The sequence below is a fragment of the Lentinus tigrinus genome (genome assembly GCF_003813185.1).
Source record: "Lentinus tigrinus ALCF2SS1-7 unplaced genomic scaffold L226scaffold_3, whole genome shotgun sequence".
Classification (NCBI taxonomy): Eukaryota; Fungi; Basidiomycota; class Agaricomycetes; order Polyporales; family Polyporaceae; genus Lentinus; species Lentinus tigrinus.
In genome coordinates, this window is record NW_027137912.1 from 1,728,341 (window position 1) to 1,751,969 (window position 23,629).

At 57.6% G+C, this 23,629-nt stretch overlaps 12 protein-coding genes across 12 annotated transcripts; 8 read left to right on the forward strand and 4 right to left on the reverse strand.

Annotated features, from left to right (window-relative positions):
- The first annotated feature begins 703 nt into the window (after window positions 1-703).
- On the forward strand, window positions 704-3,554 carry L226DRAFT_530551 (nuclear protein). The gene is made up of 13 exons (XM_067679887.1): window positions 704-863; window positions 912-1,099; window positions 1,161-1,268; window positions 1,327-1,421; window positions 1,485-1,895; window positions 1,958-2,108; window positions 2,156-2,214; window positions 2,271-2,339; window positions 2,395-2,584; window positions 2,635-2,674; window positions 2,723-2,929; window positions 2,992-3,309; window positions 3,361-3,554. The coding sequence occupies exons 1-13, from the start codon at window positions 847-849 to the stop codon at window positions 3,491-3,493; spliced, it is 1,986 nt and encodes a 661-aa protein (XP_067540956.1). The 5' UTR covers window positions 704-846; the 3' UTR covers window positions 3,494-3,554.
- On the reverse strand, window positions 3,509-4,364 carry L226DRAFT_530552 (uncharacterized protein). Its single transcript, XM_067679888.1, has 3 exons — window positions 4,151-4,364; window positions 3,980-4,060; window positions 3,509-3,902 (listed from the first exon to the last, which is right to left on the reverse strand). Exons 1-3 carry the CDS (start codon window positions 4,343-4,345, stop codon window positions 3,687-3,689), a joined length of 492 nt encoding a protein of 163 aa, XP_067540957.1. The 5' UTR covers window positions 4,346-4,364; the 3' UTR covers window positions 3,509-3,686.
- Window positions 4,365-4,836: 472 nt separating this feature from the next.
- L226DRAFT_453998 (acyl-CoA dehydrogenase NM domain-like protein) lies at window positions 4,837-6,603 on the forward strand (the record flags this gene model as incomplete). The annotated part of the gene is made up of 8 exons (XM_067675159.1): window positions 4,837-4,977; window positions 5,049-5,132; window positions 5,255-5,801; window positions 5,867-5,957; window positions 6,012-6,103; window positions 6,162-6,256; window positions 6,322-6,415; window positions 6,479-6,603. 8 exons carry the CDS (start codon window positions 4,837-4,839, stop codon window positions 6,601-6,603), a joined length of 1,269 nt encoding a protein of 422 aa, XP_067540958.1.
- Window positions 6,604-7,345: 742 nt separating this feature from the next.
- L226DRAFT_550419 (MFS general substrate transporter) lies at window positions 7,346-9,813 on the forward strand. The gene is made up of 10 exons (XM_067682747.1): window positions 7,346-7,506; window positions 7,562-7,757; window positions 7,809-7,895; window positions 7,950-8,020; window positions 8,079-8,372; window positions 8,440-8,625; window positions 8,681-8,740; window positions 8,799-9,095; window positions 9,157-9,213; window positions 9,268-9,813. Exons 1-10 carry the CDS (start codon window positions 7,488-7,490, stop codon window positions 9,510-9,512), a joined length of 1,512 nt encoding a protein of 503 aa, XP_067540959.1. The 5' UTR covers window positions 7,346-7,487; the 3' UTR covers window positions 9,513-9,813.
- Window positions 9,814-9,850: 37 nt separating this feature from the next.
- Window positions 9,851-12,290, reverse strand: L226DRAFT_550420 (aminotransferase). Its single transcript, XM_067682748.1, has 9 exons — window positions 12,079-12,290; window positions 11,975-12,028; window positions 11,620-11,914; window positions 11,411-11,556; window positions 11,273-11,349; window positions 11,030-11,216; window positions 10,859-10,975; window positions 10,700-10,806; window positions 9,851-10,645 (listed from the first exon to the last, which is right to left on the reverse strand). Exons 1-9 carry the CDS (start codon window positions 12,142-12,144, stop codon window positions 10,171-10,173), a joined length of 1,524 nt encoding a protein of 507 aa, XP_067540960.1. The 5' UTR covers window positions 12,145-12,290; the 3' UTR covers window positions 9,851-10,170.
- On the forward strand, window positions 12,074-12,455 carry L226DRAFT_199405 (uncharacterized protein). The gene has a single exon (XM_067672807.1). The coding sequence runs from the start codon at window positions 12,153-12,155 to the stop codon at window positions 12,366-12,368; it is 216 nt and encodes a 71-aa protein (XP_067540961.1). The 5' UTR covers window positions 12,074-12,152; the 3' UTR covers window positions 12,369-12,455.
- Window positions 12,455-14,094, forward strand: L226DRAFT_530556 (Ureohydrolase). The gene is made up of 9 exons (XM_067679889.1): window positions 12,455-12,603; window positions 12,660-12,679; window positions 12,738-12,747; window positions 12,806-13,063; window positions 13,114-13,142; window positions 13,208-13,281; window positions 13,337-13,740; window positions 13,791-13,872; window positions 13,926-14,094. Exons 1-9 carry the CDS (start codon window positions 12,544-12,546, stop codon window positions 13,940-13,942), a joined length of 954 nt encoding a protein of 317 aa, XP_067540962.1. The 5' UTR covers window positions 12,455-12,543; the 3' UTR covers window positions 13,943-14,094.
- Window positions 13,955-16,140, reverse strand: L226DRAFT_609298 (uncharacterized protein). The gene is made up of 4 exons (XM_067686042.1): window positions 16,060-16,140; window positions 15,789-16,006; window positions 14,235-15,727; window positions 13,955-14,162 (listed from the first exon to the last, which is right to left on the reverse strand). The coding sequence occupies exons 2-3, from the start codon at window positions 15,882-15,884 to the stop codon at window positions 14,258-14,260; spliced, it is 1,566 nt and encodes a 521-aa protein (XP_067540963.1). The 5' UTR covers window positions 15,885-16,006; window positions 16,060-16,140; the 3' UTR covers window positions 13,955-14,162; window positions 14,235-14,257.
- Window positions 16,141-16,590: 450 nt separating this feature from the next.
- Window positions 16,591-18,095, reverse strand: L226DRAFT_550422 (uncharacterized protein; the record flags this gene model as incomplete). The annotated part of the gene is made up of 8 exons (XM_067682749.1): window positions 18,063-18,095; window positions 17,478-17,995; window positions 17,327-17,403; window positions 17,168-17,254; window positions 16,999-17,049; window positions 16,870-16,935; window positions 16,698-16,813; window positions 16,591-16,640 (listed from the first exon to the last, which is right to left on the reverse strand). Exons 2-8 carry the CDS (start codon window positions 17,628-17,630, stop codon window positions 16,591-16,593), a joined length of 600 nt encoding a protein of 199 aa, XP_067540964.1. The 5' UTR covers window positions 17,631-17,995; window positions 18,063-18,095.
- A 317-nt stretch (window positions 18,096-18,412) lies between these two features.
- L226DRAFT_199579 (uncharacterized protein) lies at window positions 18,413-20,027 on the forward strand. The gene is made up of 3 exons (XM_067672808.1): window positions 18,413-18,517; window positions 18,651-19,229; window positions 19,290-20,027. The coding sequence occupies exons 2-3, from the start codon at window positions 18,651-18,653 to the stop codon at window positions 19,866-19,868; spliced, it is 1,158 nt and encodes a 385-aa protein (XP_067540965.1). The 5' UTR covers window positions 18,413-18,517; the 3' UTR covers window positions 19,869-20,027.
- Window positions 20,028-20,647: 620 nt separating this feature from the next.
- L226DRAFT_479142 (uncharacterized protein) lies at window positions 20,648-21,978 on the forward strand. Its single transcript, XM_067676832.1, has 5 exons — window positions 20,648-21,031; window positions 21,088-21,325; window positions 21,389-21,593; window positions 21,648-21,719; window positions 21,773-21,978. The coding sequence occupies exons 1-5, from the start codon at window positions 20,791-20,793 to the stop codon at window positions 21,893-21,895; spliced, it is 879 nt and encodes a 292-aa protein (XP_067540966.1). The 5' UTR covers window positions 20,648-20,790; the 3' UTR covers window positions 21,896-21,978.
- A 78-nt stretch (window positions 21,979-22,056) lies between these two features.
- On the forward strand, window positions 22,057-23,629 carry L226DRAFT_500870 (uncharacterized protein; the record flags this gene model as incomplete). Its single annotated transcript, XM_067677799.1, has 3 exons — window positions 22,057-22,607; window positions 22,671-22,946; window positions 23,090-23,629. The coding sequence occupies exons 1-3, from the start codon at window positions 22,158-22,160 to the stop codon at window positions 23,627-23,629; spliced, it is 1,266 nt and encodes a 421-aa protein (XP_067540967.1). The 5' UTR covers window positions 22,057-22,157.

Genomic DNA, 23,629 nt, shown 5'->3' on the forward strand with positions numbered 1-23,629 from the left:
GAAGATGGATCTCAGTGAAACGACAGGACAGGTGAGCATTGTAAGTTGCGTACCGAGTGCTCATTCACCGCCGTGGATCTCAGACATGTAAGGTCTCGGCAAGCGGAAGGTACGGTGAGAGTGTGAAGGTAGGCCGAAGTAACGGTCAGACGGCAAGGTCGTGTCAGGGTCCATGGCGCCTTGGTATTGTTCCGCCTTTGGGTCGCTTTGAATGAGTGCTCTTGTGACTGCATCCGAGGTCATAACTACAGTCGCATTTCCACGCGAACGACAGAGACGGTCCGGCGAGGACAACTTCGTTTTTCTCTGTTCGCTCGCTCGGTAGGCCTTCCATGCGGTGTCTCGAGGCAGACATGAAGCAGCGACAGCTCTTTGGCATGGGGTCAATCAAAGACTTTCATTAGGGCTTCCTATCATGACTTGGTAACCACTCACCCTTATTCGCCGAAGGGGTGGTTATTGACGGTCACGGTGCACTCATGGCGCTCGACTCACCCTCGTATGTAGTTGTCCGGCACATGCGCAATGTGTGCAAAAGATGCCTACGTGCTTCAGTGGATATTCTGGGTATTCAAGAAGATGGACGGGGTGGTCACTGGTGGTGGTCCACGAGGAAGTCGAGACGAGCGTCTCCGTCGACGCGTTGCGTCATAGGCGCCTATCAAACTACCCAGCAGTCTCAGACAGCTCGAGGTTGGTTCGAGGTTGTACTTCCTCCAACCTTGCTCTCATCTTATCTGGGCTTGTCGCACATTACCTGTTCTACTTTTATTTGGGTGTGCACGCGCGCACTGACATCAGGCTCGTGGTCCTGGGCTTCGGACTGAATTGCTGAGGAGAGCAAGGATGTCTACGGCGAAGGTGTAAGTCCGCGTCGTGAGGCAGCGTGGATTATACTGACGTGCCTACAGGCTGACAGTAGGCTCAGCTGTTGGATCTATCCGCGACCTCTTCACGAAGATAAAGTCCATTGACGACAAGCACGGCAAGTTCGATCTGGTACTCTGTCTCGGCGACTTCTTTGGCCCCCCAAAGGATGCGGCGGAGGCGTATGAGGAGGATCACGAGGTTATGCAGCTGCTGGAAGGTCGCCTGGAAGGTCGCGTTGTGTTGCAGTGTCTTCTTGTACGTATCCCTTGCTCAATGTACTGTCTTTATAGCTCCTGTCGAATGCTACATCATGCAAGGCGAGTACCCCTTGCCGGCCCCCGTCATTGAGAAGTTCGCGAAGACTGGAGGAGCGCTGAGCAAAAATGTCTTTCTACTTCGTGAGTGATTTCATTGCTGTATCGATGCCGCCAGAGCTGGAGCGAACGATTGGCGTAGACAAGTCCGGGGTCTTGACTACGGCGCAAGGCATCCGCATAGCGTGTCTCGCCGGTGTGTACGACTCGAGCCTGTATGCTTCTGAAGATGTTCATGTGAGTTTCCTCCCGCCCCCTTCGTACCCTTCGTACCCCAGTCCTTCATGGCAGTGCATGTAGGGCTTCGCATCACCACACTTCACTTCAAAAACCGTCGAGAAACTCCTGGCCAACACCATGACCACATCCAAGCCGAAGCAGCAGAACTACACCTCCCTCGCCTCGATTCACTCCTCGACGACATCCTCCCAACATGTTGACATCCTCATCAGCAACGCCTGGCCCTCCGGTATCACACACTTCTCATCCGCCCCCTTGCCCATCCCGGAACTCGCCTCCATCGGAGTAGAGCCCGTCGCAGAGGTCGTACGAAAGACGAAACCACGTTACCATTTCGCGTCCGGAGGCGGTCACCCGCCGCGGTTCTGGGAGCGCGAGCCGTACACCTGGGACGAAGACAACGGACGCGTCAGCAGATTCGTGAGTCTTGGCGCGTTTGGTGGCGAGCAACCGTCTGGCAAGAAGCCGCGGGTGAGTGTAGCTATTGTGGTTTCGGGCTTCGCGTTCGGGTTCTCACACGGACCGCGATGCAGTGGTTCTACGCCTTCTCGATCGCGCCGCTCAGCCCCACGAGCGAACCCCAACCAAAGCCTGCAAATGCGACGCAGAACCCATTCTTGCACCGCCCTCCCAAACGGCCACTTGACACTGGTACGCAACAACCAGGAAAACGGAGCAGAACAGGTGCGTCACTATTTGCGCCCACGGTGCAGGTCACTGAGGTGCTGTAGATGGTCCCGAGGGGAAGCCGCCTTCTGGATACAAGTGCAAGATTTGCGAGTCTCCCGATGTACGCGTACAACGAGCGCTCATGCATTCACGCGACCTGACGGCTTCTACTTTTAGCATTTCCTCACGGATTGCCCGGAGAGGGAGAAGCCGCACGAAGGATATATTTGCAGGATCTGCAACGAGGTGAGTCTCTAGCCGTGAGGTCTCGGTAGATCAGCTGCCAATATGAACACACAAGCCTGGCCACTTCATTCGCGACTGCCCAGTCAAAAATGCAGTGGGTGACACCGGCGGGAAGAAGCCCCGCGAAGGTTACGTGTGCAGAGCATGCGGTAGTGAACTGCACTACATCCAAGACTGTCCCGTTGCGAACCAGACCGGGACTGGGGGCCGACAGGGCAAACGAGGCCCACCCAAAGAGATTGCTCGTATGTACGATGACACAAGTAGGCCGACGGGATGCTCACCCCACTTACAGCGGACGAATGCTGGTTCTGCTTGTCAAATCCCAACCTGGCGTAAGTCTTCTGTTTGGGAAAGAGTTCAGTTACTCACTTCATACACAGCAAGCACCTGATAGTCTCGATCGGCTCAGAGTGCTACGTGACCCTTCCCAAAGGACAGATTATCCCAACACATCAAGGTGCAAACCACCCGAACGCGCCACGCGTACCAGGCGGAGGTCATGTCCTCATCGTACCCATCACGCACTACCCGACATACCTGTCTATCCCACCAGACCTGGCGGAGCCTATCGTCGACGAGACAGAGAAGTGAGTCTCACATCACTCACACGCTTCGCAGAGCAGTTATGCTCACATCGTAAACTCCGCAGGTACAAGGCTGCGTTGCGCGCGATGTACGCGAAGCACGGTGCTGCGGCGGTTTGCTTTGAAGTGGGGCGGATGAGCGCGAAAGGCGGGCATGCGCACGTGCAAGTGGTTCCAATACCCAACAAGCTCAAGAATGCCGTCGAGGACGCGTTCAACGAGGAAGCTCGTGCGCTGAACGTCACGTTCGAAGACGACCCGGACGAGGCGCTGCGGGCTTGCGCGGGTGGTCGAGGAGGATACTTCCGGGTTGACCTGCCTGATGGGAGGAAGATGGTGCACTTGATGCGCGACCATGGGCCGTTCAGCATACAGTTCGGAAGGTGCGTTGTTGAACTTAGCTTCTTGCTGGTATCTGGATTCAGGCTTTGCAGACAAGTGTTGGTATCCATCCTGGGTATGGCCGATCGGTTCGACTGGAAGGCATGCACACAATCGGAGGAAGAGGACAAGGAGGACGTGGCAGTGTTCAAAGCTGCCTTTGCACCCTTCGACCCATCGCTGTAGCCGACAATGTGCTCCTGTACTATATCTGCTATTGCTATCATTCACGTGCCCTTGCCTGCGACCGTGGAGCTCACACAGCCATGTGCTGTCAATGAACCAACAGACCCGCAAAGATGAGAAGGGAGAAAGGGTATGTTGTACAACTATAGATACACATCTGGAGAGGTCAAACACGGGACAGAGTACTGTGAACTCAATCGTCGGAGTCTTCTTCCTCGGAGCTCTCTTCTGAGGTCCCGGTGTCATCTCCGTCAAGATCAGCAGTATTGTTAGCAGTCTGGTCCATGTCTTCCATGTCGGCATCGAGGTCTTCCTCCTCCTCATCCGATGAGTCATTCTCGTCTTCATCCATGAGGGAGTTCGCGTCGCCAGTGCGGTCGGAGTCCGATCCCTCGGACGCGTCGTCGGCCTGCGGGGTAGCAGAAAATAGACGAGAGAGGTACTCAGGCTCAGATTACTCTTGGCAGGATCCCCGCTGTCACTTACGTCGTTCTTCTCTTCGTGTTGAGTCCATGTCCGGCCAATGGGGATGAGGAAGTTGTACCCTCTGTTCTTTATCTCCGCGTTCTATTGTCCGGTTCAGATGGCACACGTCCGCAGCGTGCAGTAGCAGATGCTAAGCTGGTGAGCGTGGTGATGTAGAGGATAGGAACGTACCTGGGCCTCTATTGCATTCTCCTCATCGCTCAGCTCGTCCATCTCGCGCCATATGTCGCGGTAGTTGATGAACCGCTCACGTCGCTGGAACGACGGAGCCGGTGGAATTGGATGTGGGTGCGGTGGAAGAGGAAGAAGCCGCGGGAAGACCGGACTGCGAGGGATGACGGTGGGGGAGGACACCGGAGCCACCATGGTAGTCGCAGTCAAATCGTGAAACGCGTGACGCGCAAGAGTCTTGCAGGGGAAGACGCGTCTGTGGCTGGAGCGCCCAGGTGGCGACCTTCCGACACATACTTCGAGTGCGTAAACCGTAGTCTCGTCCCCCGACTTTTTGCCGCTCGTTCCTTGCACCAGTGGCACGAGCGAGAAGGACGCTTCCCTAGTGATGTTGAGCAAGAGGTGTACTGTAGTCTTCGGAGACTGTACCAAGTCATTACTTATCGGCATTAGAAGCAAAGTAAGTAATCGTGCTCGCAGAGCACTTACATTACCCCACGGGGTATAAGTATCGTTTTAGACCTCGTAACAACCGGTTATAACGTCTTCCTTACCCTCCAACACAGCTTCACCGGCCGGATCTAGGGGACCGGAGACCGAATCGGCTTACCCCGCACTGGGGTAGCTTCACTCTGAACGACATCCACTACGTACCGCACGATCCAGACACCGACACCGACACCGACATGCTCCGCTCACTATCTCGTCTGCCTGGATGTGCGCTGAGGACCGGTGCTAGGCCCGTGTTCACAAGCCTCGCACACCAGCGGAGGAATGCGTCGTTCTACAACACCGATGTCGCTGGACTGACGGAGGAGCAGGCTGAGGTGCGTTGTCGTCCATAATACTTGCGAGGCGAGGCGTTCCAAATTGAATCGACGATGCTTCGTATGCGCAGTTCAGGAACGCTGTACAGGAGTTCGCGGAGAAGGAGGTTGCACCGAGGGCCGCTGAGATCGACAAGACAAACAACTTCCCCCCAGTACGTGTCCATCCTTCACTTTGAGGCGTTCGCCTCGCGATCATCTGCCACACACCCACTACCCCATGAACGTTCTCGTATGCCCCCCATGTTTTAGCAGCACGCTGACAGGACGTCCGTAGGATCTCTGGGAGAAGCTCGGCGACATGGGCCTGCTCGGCATCACCGTCAAGCCCGAGTACGGCGGCCTCTCCCTCGGATACTTCAACCACACGCTCGCGATGGAGGAGCTCTCGCGCGCCTCGGGCTCCGTCGCGCTCTCCTACGGGGCCCACTCGAACCTCTGCGTGAACCAGATCCACCGCTGGGGCACGGACGCGCAGAAAACCAAGTACCTGCCCGACCTCGTTGCGGGGCGCAAGGTCGGCGCGCTCGCGATGAGCGAGCCCGGGAGCGGGAGCGACGTCGTGAGCATGCGGCTGCGCGCGGACCGCGTCGATGGCGGCTACAGGCTGAACGGGAACAAGTTCTGGATCACTAACGGGCCCGTCGCGTCGACGCTCGTGGTGTATGCGAAGACGAGCCCGGAGAAGGGCTCGAAGGGCATCACGGCGTTCATCATCGAGAAGGGCTGGGAGGGGTTCTCGACGCATCAGAAGCTGGACAAGCTGGGCATGCGCGGGAGCGATACGTGCGAGCTGGTGTTTGAGAACTGCTTCGTGCCAGAGGGTGAGCTGGACTCGAGGTCTGTGCATCGCGACTGGTCTGGTTGACGCCTTTTTTTGTGTGCGCAGAGAACGTGCTCGGACCTGTTGATGGCGGCGCGAAGGTGCTTATGTCCGGTCTGGACTTGGAACGGCTCGTGCTGAGTGGCGGGCCGCTGGGGTAAGTACAACAGCTCTGCATATAATTCGCTCGCTGATCTTCGGTTCTGGCCAGATTGATGCAGGCTGCCTTCGACATCGCAGTTGAGTACGTTCACGATCGGAAGCAGTTCGGGCAGCCAGTGGGAGAGTTCCAACTCATGCAAGGTTAGCCTGGCTTCCATAGCTTGACGGCGGCATTATGTCTTATGCATCATGCCCACAGGGAAGGTCGCGGACATGTATACGAAGCTGAACGCTTCGAGGTCGTACGTGTACGCCGTCGCGAAAGCATGCGATGAAGGGAAGGTCAGCCGGAGGGTACGTGCACTCGTCATCGATATCGTGCCGATCTGCAGCAGCTTATCGTGTTCGGCATGGCCTAGGATTGTGCGGGTGCGATATTGTACTCGTCTGACCGAGCAGTGGAGGTCGCTCTTGACGCAATGCAATGTCTGGGTGGGAACGGATACATCAATGGTGCGTACGCGAGCAGCTTCCTATGGTGGTAGCATGACTGAAGTGTCGTCTTTCCCTTGGCAGACTACCCCACTGGTCGCCTCCTGCGCGATGCACGGCTGTACACGGTCGGGGCGGGAACGCAGGAGATCAGGCGGATGCTCATCGGGCGTGAGTTCAACGAGGAGTTCAAGCGGAGAGCATCGTGAGCTGTGGCTGTGGTGGACTTGCGCGCTGGACACGGATTTCTGCAAGACTTGACTAAGGCGACTGACGGAACACTGTACATCATACCCTCACAACTACATCAGTACTGACACCTGAGACGTGATGCGCGTCCCGCTGGAATATTCACCCCCCCCCCCTCCCAGATTTTACGACACCAGACGACACCTCGTGGCCGTATCTGTTTCTGCGAGCACGAAAACCCGAGGCCGGTTTAGCCTATAGTTCTGCGACGAGCTAACTCCCACTCGCAGTGTCGCCACCAGAGCGGCCTTGTCCCGAGAGCCTTCCTTCCCCGCAAACCTGTGCTGGACTTGTCAAGCTAATGGTCAGGAGGATGCCGAGCCATCGTATCGAGCAAGCAGGTGAGCTTCGCGTGATCGGGGGGAGGTGGGTGCCAGGGCCAGGCACCCGGGACGTCTGTGTGCGCGGCGCCACCAAGTGGGGAGGTCCGTCGCATGCGTCTCGCCCACAGCATGTCTGACAGTGAAAGCCTCTGGGATGACTCGAGTGGCCGCCGAGGAGACGTTGGCTGCGGGAGCCCGAGCGGGAGTGCGGGGCCCGGTGTCGGAGGTCGGGACGGCGGCTGTTGCTGGGACTTTGGCTTAACATAACAGGAAGGCGGATGCCCATATGCGGCCTAGCCCAGAGAAGCGAGTAAATTACTGCGTCTGACTGTCACGGTTGTGCTCCCACTTTTCACAATGACTTGACTCACCTGACCAGAGCCTATCCCTCTCACCGGGGGCCATGCTTCGCTTAAGTATCAGGGCACAGCGCCCCGCATTTTCCCCGCTGCCTGTGCTCTCTCTTGCCCTCCGTTCCCCGCCTCCTACCCCGACGGACACACGGACGCTGCACACCCAGCATGAGCGACGATAGTGCCAGTGAGTAAGCCAGCACCTATGCATCACTATGACTCGAACTCAGTCATACAATCAGCTACGGCCTCCCTCCAGGAGCGCGTCGTCTCCCCGGACGTCGAGAAGCAGTACAACCTCGCCCCCTACGTCAAGGCAGAGGGTGGTGACTACAAGGAACGCTTCCCCAATGTCGACGAGGCAAAGGTCATCCGCAAGATTGACATGCGGGTGGTCCCTGTCCTCTGCGTTCTTTACCTCCTTGCTTTCCTTGACCGGTACGCCTACTCGTTACCCAGCATATCCTCCCATTCCTCATCCGCTTCCAGCGTAAACATCTCAAATGCCGCTGTCTTTGGTCTCAAGACCGATTTGCACCTGGTTGGAAACCAGTTCAACACTGCACTTGTCGTTTTGTGAGTCATCCGTCAAATCAACTTACCCACTTGCTCATCCTCAACCGTATCCAGCTTCGTGCCCTATGTCCTCTTCGAGATACCCTCCAACGCCCTCCTCAAGCACTTCAAGCCCCATGTCTGGCGTACGTCCCCACCCCCTTCGAATACCCCACACTGCCTGACCTTCTTCCGCTCCTCCAGTCTCCCTGTGCATGTTCTTCTTCGGCCTCATCACCATGCTCCAGGGCTTCACACATAACCTCAGTGGCCTCATCGCGACCCGCTTCTTCCTCGGAGTGGTCGAGAGTGGCGTCTTCCCTGCCTGCTTCTACCTCATCGCAATGTGGTACAAGCGCGCCGAAGCACAGAAGCGTTACTCCTTCTTCTTCTCCTCGACCACCCTCGCCGGCGGCTTCGGTGGCCTGCTCGCCAGCGCAATCGGGAAGATGGACGGCCTGCGTGGGTACCGCGGCTGGCGGTGGATCTTCATCATTGGTCAGTCATCCCCACACTCCCCGTGCTTAGTCGGCGTGTGCGCTGATACGGATCGAATCCCTGACAGAGGGAACGGCCACTTGCGTCATCTCGCTGATCCTGTACTTCACCATCGCCGACTTCCCCGAGGAGGTAACGTGGTTGAGTCAAGAGGAGAAAGACTTCGTCAAGGCGCGTCTGTATGAGGACGTCGGACACTCCAAGCGCCATGAGCCGCTCACGCCCAAGAGCGTACTGGAGGTCTTCAAGGACTGTGAGTCTATATACCATGTTGCGTACTCAACCAGTACACTGATCCTATATCATAGGGAAGATCATTGTTGGAGGCTTCATGTACCTCGGCCTCGTCGTCCCCGCATACGGATACGGTCAGTACACAGCGCGCACGTCCGTCTCCCCAAACCCATTCTGACCCGAACTGCTCAGCCTACTTCGCGCCGACGATCATCCAGGGCCTCGGCAACGGTGCGATCCGCACGCAGCTGCTCTCCGTCCCGCCCTGGGCGTGCGCGTTCGCGCTTGCGATGCTCGCCGCGACGTTCTCCGACTGGCTGCGCATGCGCTACGTCTTCGTGCTCGCGACGACGGCCATCTCGCTCGCGGGCTTCATCATCCTCCTCGTCGTGCACGACAATAAGCACCTGCAGTACGCCGCGCTCTTCCTCGCCGCGATAGGCACGTACTCGGCGATGCCGATCATCGTCTGTTGGTTCAACACGAATCGTGAGTCTCGTCTCGTCCCTGGCCCTGTGGTGTATGTGATGCTGATGCTGCGTGGTTGTAGTGGGAGGACACCACAGACGAGCAGTTGGGACGGCCTTCCAAGTCGGATTCGGAAACAGTACGTCCCCCCTTCCTCAGCCCAACTCTAACTTGACCGAACACAATGATACAGTCGGCGGCATCATCGCCGTGTTCTCCTTCCTCTCCAAGGACGCGCCCAAGTACATCCCGGGGTACAGCATCGCGCTCGCCTTCATCGCGCTCTCCCTCATCGCGAACACGGTCTACTTCCTCGGCGTCTCCTGGGAGAACCGGAGACGCGACCGCCAGGCCGCGCAGGGCGTGCACGCGCACCTGTCCGAGGACGACAAGAAGCGCATGGGCGACCTCAACCCGGACTACAGGTACTTCACGTAGTGCCGTAGTGCCCTCCCCCCTTTTCCCCCGGGGTATGCCGCTAGGAGCGGCACACGAAAAAACAAACGAAAAAGCTCTTCTTAATGTCAGCGCGTATCGCGTATGAATGTATCGATACCTGTTACCAGCTACTACGGTCTGTGGTAGGTAATGCTCTCGCGGAGGCCTCGTGGGAGGAGGAGCACTGTAGGATAGACACTACTCATGTCTGTGATGCCCGCCAGCCAGTCCACGCACGTAGAGTATTGTATGCTTCATATCAATGAACGGAACGACTCGAACACACTATTAGCATGGCGTCTGAATTTATTGAGCGCTTGCTGGATGTCCAATATTCACTGGACTTGTGAGTATGCTCCCGGACGGGGTCGTGATGAACAAAACTCTTCCATAGCACGAAAGCGTGCTGCTAGATATACAAATAACATTGGTACATCGTGACGTCAAGCGAAGGCCAAGCTCCCGCCTGTGCCACCCTTGGCGAAGAAACTTCCTCCGGTGTCTGTACTTATCTATGCCAAGACCTGTTTGCGCGTATGGGTCCCAGAAGCGTAACGCGTGCGTCATCTCGTTTCCTGTCATGCACAGTTGTAGTGCGATCGTCTTATCGGGATGGGGGTATATACGAGGTTGGGTTGGGGCTGGGAGGTTTCCGGATTTAGACGAACTTGTCGAGCTGGTGCCCGCCATCGATGCTCTTCTTGTAGCTGTGCCCAAAGGCATGCCCGCCCTCCTTCTTCGCCTTCCTGAGCACGCGCCCGATCGCATCGAGGCCCTTGTCGAGGTCCTCGAGCGGGGGCCCAAACGACAGGCGCACAAAGTGGTGGCACGGCGAGTGGAAGAGGTTCCGGCGGTGCGCGGGGTTGATGTCGAAGAAGATGCCGGGGATGACGATCGTCTTCTCCTTGAGCAGCTCCTCGAAGAACGTCAGCCCGTTGTTGAGCGGCGCGGGCAGGTGCTCGAGGTTCAGCCAGATGTAGAACGTCGCGACGGGCGGGACGGCCACTTTCAGCCCGAGCTCCTCGAGCCGCTTGAGGACGTGGTCGCGCTTGTGCTTGAAGTGCTTTTGGAGCGCGACCTTCTCCTGGTGGACGCGGTCAGGGTCGAGGAGAGGGACGGCAGCGAGCTGGAGTCTAGAGGGGATGTCAGTCTGGTCGGCAAAATTGGAGGCACGAGGAGAGACGTACGGGTGGTTGGCGCCTCCGTCGAGGAACGAGCCGGATTGTGAGAGAGCAGTGATCAGGTTCTTCGGACCAAGGACCCAACAGACCCGCCAGCCGGGAAGACGCCAGTTCTGCAGCGAACTATCAGCATCTGCATAGCATGGATCATATCATCCACCTCACTTTGGTGAGACCATTGACGATGACGACCGCATCGTGATTGACATTGTCGATGTATTCAGCGGAGGAGATGGACTTGCCGAGCTCCGGGTCGTCTTCATAGTTGTACCACGAGTAGAACTGCGTACGCGGCTGTTCACAAGCGTCCCCCGATTATTTGAACGGGAGGCTTACCTCGTCCAATATGAGCGTCGCCGAGGCGTCCCGGCAAGTGTCGACGAGCTCCTTCAACTCCTGGCCTTTGATGACCTGACCAGTCGGGTTGCGCGGGTTGGAGGCAATGATGACCTCTAGGCCCTGCGTGCGTATGTCCCGTTTGATCTGGTTCACGTCGAGGCCGTACTTGTTGTTCTCGTCCAGACTGACAATCACGTCAATCCATCGTGTATTCACTGCCAAGGTTGGAGAGAGACTTACGCCGTTGGTACTGGGACAAGACGCTTGAACGCGCTCAGAACCTGATCGTATGCGGTGTAATCGGGAACCTGGTAAGACTGTGGTATTCCTCAATTTAGCTTTCACTCGCCGCCTAGGTTCAATGCTGCATGCACTCACGCAATACACGTCACCTATGACGGCAGCGACACGAGAAAGACCCGCCCGACCGCCGGGCACGATGCAGACATTTTCATAGGTATACTGGCTGAGCTTGCCCTGGCGGTACTGCTGGTTATAGAGGGTGGCCACGGCCTCGCGCAGTGCTATAGCGTCCGAGATGTACATCAGTGGCGCGCATATATCTGATGTGGTCTGTTAGAACTGACCCTTGACACCGGTCGTGGGCGCGTATTCGAGGGAGTCCTCGGGAAGAGGGATGCTGGTGGGGCGAGGAGGGGCATCTGGGAGCTGCCCGACCTCAGGCGCCCCTTGGCCAAGGTTGGCCCACTCGTGCGAGGACGCGTAGGAGAAGCCGTTGGCCATGGCACGGTCGGAGCAGTAGATGACGCCAGTGCTACCGGGGTGCTCGATACCCGGGATGGTCTCCTCGTCGGGGTTGACGGTCTGGGGGAGGAGACCGGAAGCGGTCTTCGGTTTATGACCTGCGGATTGACGGAAGATCTGTGCTCGAGATTCATGAATAACCCACACATGAATTCAGCCATGGAGGGCCGAACGTACTCTGTGTGCCTCTGAATCCTTCTCATGGCGGTAGTGCCTCACGACCTCGTGGACCTGCGAATGGTTACAGACGTGGGCGGGTTGAGCTAAACGCTAATGCTCACAATGTCGCGGAGGTGCAGAGGGGTGGACCTGCCGGACCTGGAGACGGGGGTGGAGGTGCCAGACATGGTGGGGGATGCAGGGAGAGATGGGAGGGCATGCTAGGGTGCGGCGAGGCTATATAGTTATATATCGGGGTGCGAATCAGAGAAGAGCCAATGATGGATCAAGTACTGTTGCCTGGAGGCGGGGGCACGCTGCTGGCTATGACACAACGGCGTCCTTCCGTCGTCCTGCGCGGTCACTGGTGATGGGCTCCTCCAAGCTGCGTATTCTTAGCTGCCCAGATTAGATTAGATCAAGCGCGACGGTCACGGGACACGCGTCATCCATCCGGACCTTCGTTCAGCAATGATCGCAGGCGCCCATAACGCTTCTTAAAACGCTGCCCTTGCGGACTTGGCCTCCCATCCTCCGTACATCGCTCTTGTCCCCCGCTCGCGCTCTCTGCCACCCACACACCCGCAATGGCATCCCATCTCGAGTCCTCCGTCTCCCGCTTCCTTCCCGACCCAAAGTCCGTCGCGGTAAGCATTGCCTTCTGCTTCGAAACGTTGTCCCTCGCCTCTGAACAAGTCAGTAGATTGTCGGATGCCCCTTTAGGTGAGCAGTGTCGCACGACAAACGCCACGCATCTCACTCGCGTTCGGTCCGATTTTAGAGGTGGCCAGGTAGGCCTCGCAATGCGTGGACCATCTAATACTCTGCTGCTGACCACATCCCGTCCAGGCAAAGCTCGGGGTGGACAAAGGTCCCATCCGCATCGTGGAGGCTGGGTTGCCAGAGCAGCTCTCTGAGCTTGGCTGGCAGGTTCAGTACGATGGCCACCACCAGTTCGAAGAGATCGATGCCGAGAATGACCCGCCCATCGGAAAGCTCAAGAACCCTCGGCTCGTGTCGCGCGTCTGCAAGGCCGTCGCTCAAGTCGTCGGAGATCATGCAAAGAAGGGCCAGCTTCCCCTTACGCTCGGTGGCGATCATTCTCTCGTACGTGGCCTCCGACGCTTCCTCGGCGTAACTCATCTTCGGCACCGCAGGCAATGGGCACCATCTCAGGTACTCTGGAGTACGTCCCGTCTCTGACACACTGACCACAATCCTTGCGGGACCTATCATATTGACGTTCCACAGGAAGTATCCCGATGCATGCGTGATCTGGGTAGACGCACATGCTGACATCAACACCGCCGAAACCACGGACTCCGGTACGCTTCTCTGACTGCTTGCACGCACCTTATCTGTGCTAACCTCGCTCCGAAGGGAACATCCACGGTATGCCCCTCTCTTTCCTGCTTGGGATCGGGCCCAAGGTAGACGAGTTTTCTTGGGTGAAGCCGCTCCTCAAGCCCCACCGGCTCGTGTACATTGGCCTCCGTGACGTCGACCATGGCGAGCGCCGCATCCTCAAGGAGCATGGCATCAAGGCATTCAGCATGCACGAGGTCGACAAGTACGGCATCGGGCGCGTCGTCGAGATGGCGCTCGACCATGTGAACCCTGGGCGCAAGCTCCCAATCCACCTCAGCTTCGACGTTGACGCGCTTGATCCCTCGGTCGCGCCCTCCACTGGAACCCCCGTTCGTGGCGGCCTGACGTTCAGAGAGGGTCACTACATCTGCGAGTCGGTCTACGAAACAGGATGCCTCGTTGCGCTGGACATTATGGTAAGCTCGGTAGACCGCGATGTATGCGTTCGGTACTCACCTGTTTGCAGGAGGTCAACCCGTCGCTCGCGGACCAGGAGTCCGTAAAGCAGACCATTGCTGTCGGCTGTTCACTTGCTAGATCCGCGCTTGGTAAATCTTGCCATTTGAGTTCCCTTGCTCGGCCCGACTCATCCACTTTGCAGGCGAGACGCTTCTCTGATTGGATGGTATTGGATACCCACGGAGCCTCAACGCAAGCCATAGCTAGATAGCTAGATGTAACATATCATGTGTATGTGTAATCATCGCTCGACTACTGGCACAACACCATTGTCATCCTTCGGTCTCCCCAAGGCCGCAGCCTTAAGCGTTGTCCTGATGATCCGCTCTTATCGGAGGGAGTAACCTGACGCAACATGGCCGAGACATTCAAGCAATACTTGTTTGTCATTGGGTTATTATTCAGTGGTAAGGTAGACGTATCGTACACGATCGCAGAAGACATGACTTACTTTGGCCTCTTCACTTTATAGATCTACTGACGATACCCAACAGCAACTACCGAGGGGACCGATTGCTCCAAAACCTCCTGCACTATAGGAGGGAAGGGGACCGTCTCTAACTTGGCCAGTCCACGACCCTTGGACGCGCGGAAGTAGCAGCATCGTTCCAAATTCCAGAAATCGTCTGCGGACGGCCTGCCCCGCCAGGTGATAGCGAATTCCTTCAGCTCCGGACAGAGAACGCCCTCATTCCCGTGCTCGTCCTTCACGACCGTCGCAAGCGCGGTGAACACTTGCGCGGAATCCATGGGATGCACGTTCACCGCCAGTCGCTGAAGGGAAGGGATGGCCTGGAAGAGGCGGGCGAGGCGTGAGTGAGTGAGGACTAGACCATCTACATATATGACCATGAACAGGGTTTTTAGCGCCGGAAGCGGGACCGCAAGGAAGCCCTCGCACAGACGACCGAGTGGCAGGATCGACTCCTCGCTTTCGTGGGTCGCCACCCCGTAATCAACACTGAGAGACGGATTCTCCGACGCGAAGTACACGTGGTTGCCGTTGAGGGTGAAGATGGCGTGCTCGACGTTGCAGGCGAGGACCGTGAGAGACTCGCAGTCCTCGTACACTGGCCGACCGGATGCGATCCAATCTGTGAACGAGAGCCGCACTGCGGTCGATGGCGGGAATGTGATGTAGGGGAGGACGGAGAATGCGGCTGTGAAAAATGTATCGACTCGCAGCTGCAGTTGGCGTAGACATGGCAGCATTGCGGCACCGATGGCACCAAAGCCATATTCGCCGAGGCCATCTTGGCTCCCGTTGTCTGCGCTTTTTGCCGGGAAGGTGTGCAAGATGAGTGTTTGCAGAAAAGGGCTGCATCGGAGTGTTTCAAGAAGCGCAGGGAGGGGCGGAGAGGCGCACCACGTGAGTTCGAGGTGTACGAGCTCTTCGAAGGGGAGCCACTGGATCGGTATCCGGTGGACATGCAGGACGCGCAGGGGCGGGACCATGGTGTCAAACAGGGAGATAGGAGAGGCTAGGTTGAGGCCAAAAGCATCACCGCCAGTGTCGAGCCATAACTTCTCCAGGCGGGGAACGCGGGAATTGGAAAGCATGGAATCGAGGATTAGCCCGGCGTGCGGAGCTCGTAGGATGAGTCCGAGCTCTTGTATGCGCTCGGAGTGGTCGCCGATGACGCTGGCGATGCCGAGAAGGTCGAGGAAAGCCCGGTCTTGATCGCGGGAGTGTTCATTGGTGAAGAGGATGGATAACGGGAAGTGGCCAGATCGCTCGATCATCTCGTTGGCCATGATTCTGCTTGAGAACGAGCTCGTAACGCGGATGAACGTCCACAGTCGTGGTCGGTAGAGCATGAGCTCACGCCAATGGGTGCAGACATGTGAGAGTATAAGGACATTGGCCCACAAGGGCACGACCTTGCGATCTGGATTTGCAGAGTAGCTGCTGACACTGTCCTCTTGAAATTGCAGCAAAGGTACCTGAGCGTGTGTCGTCGTATTGTTAGGATGGCCATGCACAGCAATTGACTGGTATACGCACATTTGAAGGTGGCTCACCCGGAAAACGCATGATATCGCGCATTGCTTGGAAGATCTCCTCCAAAATGTCGTCAGGAAGGTCGGTGAGGCGTATCATCTTGTCAGATGCTTATGATACTGTATGTTGTGGACCAGTCCGATGCGAGAGATGGTTGGTTTGGATCCTGGCTGCCAGTACCCGTGAGCGCGAACAGGTCGTCGGAGTCTGTGTGACGACTACTGCTCAGGTTCATTTATGATGAGGTTCACGCGGAGACGTGGAAATGACATACCGTCCTCCACTAGCAACGAAGACAGTCAGTAAGAGGATTGTGAATCCACGCAGGCATGGACTCGGATGAGGTGGTGCATGGGCAACTTCCATCGCCTATTATGCGGTTCACTTCTATGCTGCGGCATTAGGTATTCACGTGACGTAACAATGCAACCTTCACGCAAGACAATGGTGTTGGATACTTCTACGATATGCTTGTCTCGGAAAGACCACAAAGTGTTGAATGTAACATAGGCGACGTCAAGCAAGTTGTGAAGGTTGTGAAGTAATAGTAGCTCGACATCGGATGGGTGGCGTCCTCCTTCAAAACGATGCCGATAGAATGCATGTTCGCCTTCAAGCTCACGAGTGAGATCGCAGAGATGGTGGTATCCGGCAATATGCAGTTGCAGTGTGGGGAGTTGCTGTGCATCTGATCTGTTTCCGAGAGGGACAAGGACTACACACCTCACAGAAATAATAGCCACCGGTTCCGCACATTGTGACAGCAGACAACAATATGTAATTGCGGACTACACGGCGAGGCCATTTACTGTATAGACACAGTCAACAGCGTGACAACACCATCGACCGCGATACCTGTGTCAGGAAAAGTCAATATTCGGGTCTTGCTGGACATTATACACGTCGACATACCATGGTTGACGCCGTTGCTGCCCGCGGGCATCATTCCGGTTATGTTTCTCGCAACAGTATTGTACGTCACGCCGTCGTGGCTCTTCGTACCTACCGCGGCCGCCACAAGCTCGTTCCTGCAAGGTGTTTCAGCATCCTCACATAACGGATGAAGACGAGGTTCACGACGGACCGTCCAATGTTGTATCCGTCGTCAATGAGGTCATGATTCTTGGATGCGTCCTTCTCTTTCGAAGCGCTGTAATTCAAAGCCAGGTTAGTGGACCTCAGACCAACGCATCTGGAATGCAGCAGAACGTACGCAAGGAAGAGAGCGCCGCTGTTCGCAGAGGGTCCATCCTGACGGAAGATCCTGCAGAACGTCGGTCAGTACGACACACACGCCGAGCTATCCAATGATGAAGTGGTTTCCGCCAAAGAGACTCTCGAAGCAGCTCCCGAAGTCCGAGTTCCCGAAGTCCTGACGGAACTCGACCGTCTGATTCTTGGAGTTGTGCCCGTCGCCGAGATTCGCAGTCTGTGGAGCCCCGAGGTGGAAGCCGAAACACTCCTGAGAACTGTGCGCGAGCGGCGACGAACCGGCGGTCAGTGTGGGAGCATCGGAGGAGTATGCAGATGGAGAAACGCACAAACCGTTCGCCTTCGCGTACTTCAGCACTCCGTCGTCAGTAAGCACGTCTGGAGAGCTTAATCCGGAGATAATGACCTGCAGATGAAAGTGATCGCTGGTCAATACAAGTGGATGGCAACGGGGCGCTGGGTACTCGGAGGTACACTCACGTTCAAGGGTTCGCCGCCGAAGGTAGCGTTATCAAACATGGTCCCCCCGCCGTGCGCGGGGTCGAAGAAGTCTACAGCGCGCCGCTGGAGGGTCATGCCTGTGACCACAGAAGCGTAGATGAGACCGAGGACGGCAAGTGGAGTGGAGTACATGTCGTCGTGGTGTTCGTTAAATCAATGTGGGGCGAAGGTCGAAACAGATATACAGAAAACGAGGACCGGGGCGGTGAGCAAAAGGAGTGTGAATGCGAACGTGAAGTCGACGATCAGCGATGGACCTGAGGAACGTGTGCCGGCGCGACTACTGCCTTTTATCTGGGACCGGTGTGGGCGGCTGGCGCTCGAAGAATATGGGTTGCATGGCATGCGGCTGGCATGCCGTGCATGGGTCCTCCGGGGGCCATCAAGGCGAGGTGCATATCATGTTGCAGAGCCTACTAGGGCACGTCGGTCTCTGGAGACACAGTTGACCCTGAGCATGGCGATGACGATATCCCCGCTCGAATATACGCGTAAGCCTACAAACGAAGAAACGAGAGTAAGATCAGGGGCCTATATGATCCAGCAAGAGTTGCGCTTACTGACCTGTAATATTGACTTTGAACGTCACCCCAGGCCCGAACTTCGTCGCCTGAAGGCTGAGAGTACTACTTACTGTGGGACTGATCGATATCGTCGGCTCTTGCATCGTCCGTTGCCGCCAATAATGTGCCCATGACCTCCGTAGGCGATTGTCTTGCACGGAGGTTAGTCAGTGAAATCTGCTAGCTACGGCGATTCAGACCGGAGTGCAGCGCGGTCCTGGAGCGCCTCAGGACTCTTTCCATTCTCAAACACGGTAGGTCACATCCACGTGCTGACGCGTCCTAGGCGCGTCACATGGAGTTCCCCTTTTGCCTCTTGGCCACGACCCGACTCCTTCCATCGACAATTGCACGTTGCGGATAACCCAATTTACTGTGCTAGAGTATGAGAACTCAGCCGACCATGACCATATCGCTCAGGCTGGTGGGATCGAATGGACCGTCAGCCCCCGAGAGGTACGTCAACCTTGTCAGCCCCCGTTCTATGTCGACGTTCGTGTGTTTCGACGTTCGTGTGTTCTCTTCCATCGCTTTCGCGGACCCTCCTAGCTTTTCTCTGTTCTTTTGTTTACCTCCGTCGGTCCCGAAGATGCAGGTCTCCAACAGCGTTCTCCCGCCCGATGCACTCGCTGGAGTCCGCATGTCGTCCTCCAAGTCCACCAACCGCATCGAGAAACCAGCATCCTCATCCACGTCTGGAGAAACCTTCGTCCCGCAGTTTGTCTATACGCCCCAGCTTGGATGGACGCCGGTGAACCCGCACGCCCTGATGCAGCTCCAAGCTCAAGGCGGCTATTTGCAACACCTGGCCGAATCTGCCATGCAAGGCGTAGCCCAGGTTCGGTATCCGTTCCCCACGAGCCACACGATCCAGGACGACCTCTATACTGCGGCCCATCAGCACGCTCAGGCTATGCATATTGCTGAGGTTCAGCAACCCGTACCCCCTCAGCAGCTCAAGCCCACCGTCTCTGTGTCGGAGCCATCTGGTCACTCGAAGTCAGCCGCCAAACCCGCCTCTGGACGCAAGGATCCATTCGTCTACGTCAATCCTTCAGAGCAGGTACTGCTGGAGATCCGGAGACGCGCGTTGTTCGTTGCGCCAATGTACCGGCCGCGGCAGAGGGTGGCACAGGCGTGCGAAGCGTGCAGGAAGAGGAAGATCAAGGTGCGTTACTGTCGATCCTTGCCACGAGCGTACTACATCTCTTTCAACTCGACGGGACAGTGTACCGGCACAAAACCCAAATGCAAACGTTGTATCAATCGGAGTATCGATTGTGTCTACGCTCCGGAGAACCGCGGCACCAAAGTGTCGAAGACGGAGCGGTCCCTGCCCTTGGTGTCCCTACAGAATTTGAAGTTGCAGGAAGATCACGGAGACTCGATGGACGCCTCCCCAACGGACAACTCTGTGCTTGCCCCGAACAGTGGCGCTGCTATTGGCCCTTTGTCGCTGGAAATCTCGCCTCCGTACTACCCTCAGTTCCTGGCAACACGCTCTCTGTCTGCTCCTGCTCAAGGCCCCACCCACATGGTCGACTACGCTGCTGTCCGCCAAGATCATCGTGCTCACGCGCAAGGTTTCTCGCTTCCTGGTCCATCTCAGCCTCCCGCCAGCTACTTCTACTCGCATGCTTCTAGCCTCCAGCCTCCGGCCTACGCCGCACAACAGGCCGAGTATACCGGCCTACCGTCACCTCAGAACTCATCGCCATACTACAACTACTTGCAACCACCCGTCATGCAGCAACGTTCTCAGAGTCATCCAGCGCACTACACAGCATCCGGCCATTACTCGCAGTAAGCCATCAATCTGCTTCTCGTTAACAGACTGCCCGTGTTCTGGCGTGACGGCAGCGTTGAATACTGACTACACGATTGGCTGCAGGAACCCGGCGCACATCCACACGAGGTCTTACACGGATTCTCAAGAAACGACATCGCAGCCGCCCCGGCCGGTCGTGTCCATCACTCGTCCTCCCGTCCAGAGCACGGGGCTGGAGCAACGCCTCAACGCGCTCTCCATAGAGACAGGGCCGGGGCATTACTCGACCACGCCTCCCCTCACACGCGCCCAGTCAGCCGTGTCTTCCTACGTAGGCACACCGATGGGCGAGCCGATTCAAATGGAGTACTTTGCCCGCATGCCTCCGGCCGGGTACAAGACATGCGGCGCTGGCGCCACCGCGGTCCTCGACATGATGCAGATGGCGCGGACACAGAGCGTGGCAAGCACGGCGAGTGGGTACTCGGACCCTGGTTCGCCGCCGGACGAGGGCAACATGCCTGCGGGAGGGGTTTCCCCGCACGAGCAAATTTGTGACTTCAGCGAGTTTTTCGAGGGGTTCTCTGTGTCGGAGTAGGCTGTGCGGAGGGTTGTGTAACTGTTTTTGCTGGTCTCGCTGCTATCCATGCTGCGCTGTTTGTATTACGCTGTATGCTACTGGCCATGATATCTGCGCCCAACATGCTTTGTTCTGCAGTGGCTGCGTATGGTGGACTTTGAGCGTCGGCCTTTGCCGGTTGTTGAGAATAGAGTTTCGATGGCCTGCGTATACCTGGAAAGGAAATGGCGCTAGGGGAGGGATCGGAGGCAGGGTGACAGGACCTCCACATTGGGAGTCCAAACTTCCATCTTCCGCTGCAGGGGCCGCCATGGTGCCTGCTCACTCGCCTCTTGCTCTCTACGCCCGCAGCCATCGCATCCACAGCACGCACAGAGCGACATGGCCGAGCCAGCATCCGTCCCAGTCCAGCAGCCACTCAGCCCAGTCAAGGAGATCCCCGTCTTCGAGTTCACAAAGCGCAAGCGGTGGGCAGATCTGCTCATCACCGAGCTCAACGACACCGTCATCCTGGTCCTCTCGGAGACGTGTCAGGTGTGGTACTGCGGGAACGCGGTTACGGAGCTGCTGGGCTGGAGGGATGACGAGCTTGTGGACGGGGACCTGGTAGACCTCATGAATGGTGCGTCGCGCGGCGTGTGCTGCAAGGAGTGGCTTTCTGAAGCGTTTATCGTGCAGCCGACGACCGGGGCAACTTCCGCGCTGCGTTTACAGAGAGTATACGTTCCAAGACGGAGATGCTTGCGTATGTGCGGCTGCAGTGCAAGAACGAGTTCTACGTGTCCCGGGACTACACGTCGGCGCCGAAGGAAGTGCTTTTTGAGATCCGAGGAAGACCACACCATCTGCCAGATACAGACGAGTTCAAATGTTACTTCGCCATGGCGCAGCCTTACCCCAGCCGAAATACAGCCATGTACGTCTGTCTGCCTGCCCATCCGTACGCGGAGTTCTGACGCGTGGTTGTGTCCGGCTGTAGGCTGAATACGTTCCTGGAGCTGAAGATGGAGAACGAACGACTACAGCAGCGCGTGGCGCAACTCCGGGCGCAGAGTCAGGCAGTTGAAGGCCCGAGCGATAGCTTCTTTACCACCTCCGACAACTTCGCCGCCGCTGACGCCACACGGACAAGCTATGACGTGGGTGCAACACAAGACGTGGAGGACGATGGACCTCGGAAGAAGGTACGTTCTCGTGACGCGTTGCTGTAGCGAGAGCATACGCTGAGCACCCTTCAGGTCAAGAGGCTGGCGGCCGAGCAGCATGTGTGCGTCACTTGTGGTAGAACCGATTCGCCAGAGTGGAGAAAGGTGAGCCGTAGTTCTTTGCATACCGCGAAGCGGGTACTTATTGCGCTCGCCAGGGTCCTATGGGTCCGAAAACCCTCTGCAATGCGTGCGGGCTGAGGTGGGCGAAGAAGGCACGCAAGACCGGCGACGAGGGCGAGGGCGACACGGGGCAAAATAGCAGTTCAGTTGTGTTCTGAGGTTCAGACGATGCTATTTCTGCACGCTTGTAAGATACGATCTTCCTTTCCTTGGTCTATGGATGTCTGCCTTCTCCCGATCCATTCTCTGTGAGACAGATTGAGCGCTCCTGGTCCACGACGGGTTCAAGACGCTCAGCACAGCCCGTCCCTAGTCCTCGATCGATCATGAGATACTGTACCTGTACGCACCCCGCTCTTCTCTCTTGTCGCCAAGCAGCCTGTTAGCCACCTCCTAAGACCCCATTCAAGCGAAGCCACGATGACCACCGAGACCCCCCACATTGTCGACACTTCCCCGCACGAGTGGAAGTATATCTCCGAGGGCGGCTCGACCATCGTCTTCTCCTACTCCGGCCCCGCACACCCGCAATTCGACGGCACTGCGCTCCGACTCCGCAAAGGCCCCGTTCCAGCACACGAGGACCCGGACAAGTACAGCCAGCCACAGCTCGAAAGCGAGGTTGAGGAGCCGGATGACCCTACGATCGTGTTCCAGCGTACTGTGATCGAGCGACTTGTGCCCAAGGAACACCTTCCGAGGCTCGACGCGGTGCGCGTCGAGCGCACTTGGCTACAAGAGCTCGCGGACCTGACAGAGCCCCATCGGCCCTTGGACAGGAGAGCGAAGGATAGGATCGACACAGGCAGGAGGAAGGCCGTGCTCGCCACGGACCTCGTCGGGGGACAGGGGTGGGCCGTCGAGATCAAGGTGCGCCATGCTTGCCTGCCCCCATAGCCAAGTCCTTGAGCCCCACATCGCATCCCACCACAGCCCAAATGGGGCTTCCTCCCGTCGCCGAAGCACCTCTCGTCCGAGACGCGCGAGATCAAGACGCGGACGTGCCGCTTCTGCATGCACGCGCACCTCAAGAGCACGCAGGGCGAGGACGTCTCGCTCGGCTACTGCCCGCTCGACCTCTTCTCGGGCGACGCCGGGCGCGTCGCGCGCGCGCTGCACACGCTGTGGGACGTCTGGATTGGGAGCGGGGGCGCGGTGAACAACCTGCGCGTGTTCGTCGGGGGCAAGATGCTCAAGCCGACTGCAGAGGTGCGTGCTTTCTCTACCCTCGCATGCATGCACGTACGTATGCCGAAATTACCTCTTACCTTCCCATTTTACGGGCTGTGTTGCTGTAGGTGATGTCCCTCGCCCCGCTTGCCGAGCAGCTCTTCCCCGCCGCCTCGCCCGAGAACACCCCTCCGCCCGCGCACACGCTCAACGAAGCGCGTGACGCGTTCACCGCTGCGCTCCTCCCGCTCCTCTTGCACACGCCCGTCCTCCGCACGCTCGCAACGCTCCAGCGCACCCTCGACGCGCTCGACGTCGAAGGGCTGGCGGCGCTCTGGGCGGGGCTCCGCCCAGACGACGCGCACAAGCTCGGGAAGGGCGAGACGGACCCGGACATGGACGCGTGGACGCGGTTCGTGGACGAGTACCTCGTGAGGCAGGCTGGGGATGGCGAGTCTGGCGACGCCGTCCCGACTGAGGACGAGCTGCGCTATCGACTGGCTGCGTATTTGCTCTCGGCGTCGTTCAAGGACTGCTCTATCATCTTGCGCATGCGTCCTCGCTCGGAAGGCACGGAACCCGCTGGAACAGTGACTGTGATTGACTTGGATGTCAAGAGTATCGGCAGGTTGTCGAAGTGGGAGAAGCTGGACAGGGAGATTGTCGACGCATACAGAGGGATTGCCCCGCGGGATTGTGTGGACAGCTCGGCCATCTCATGA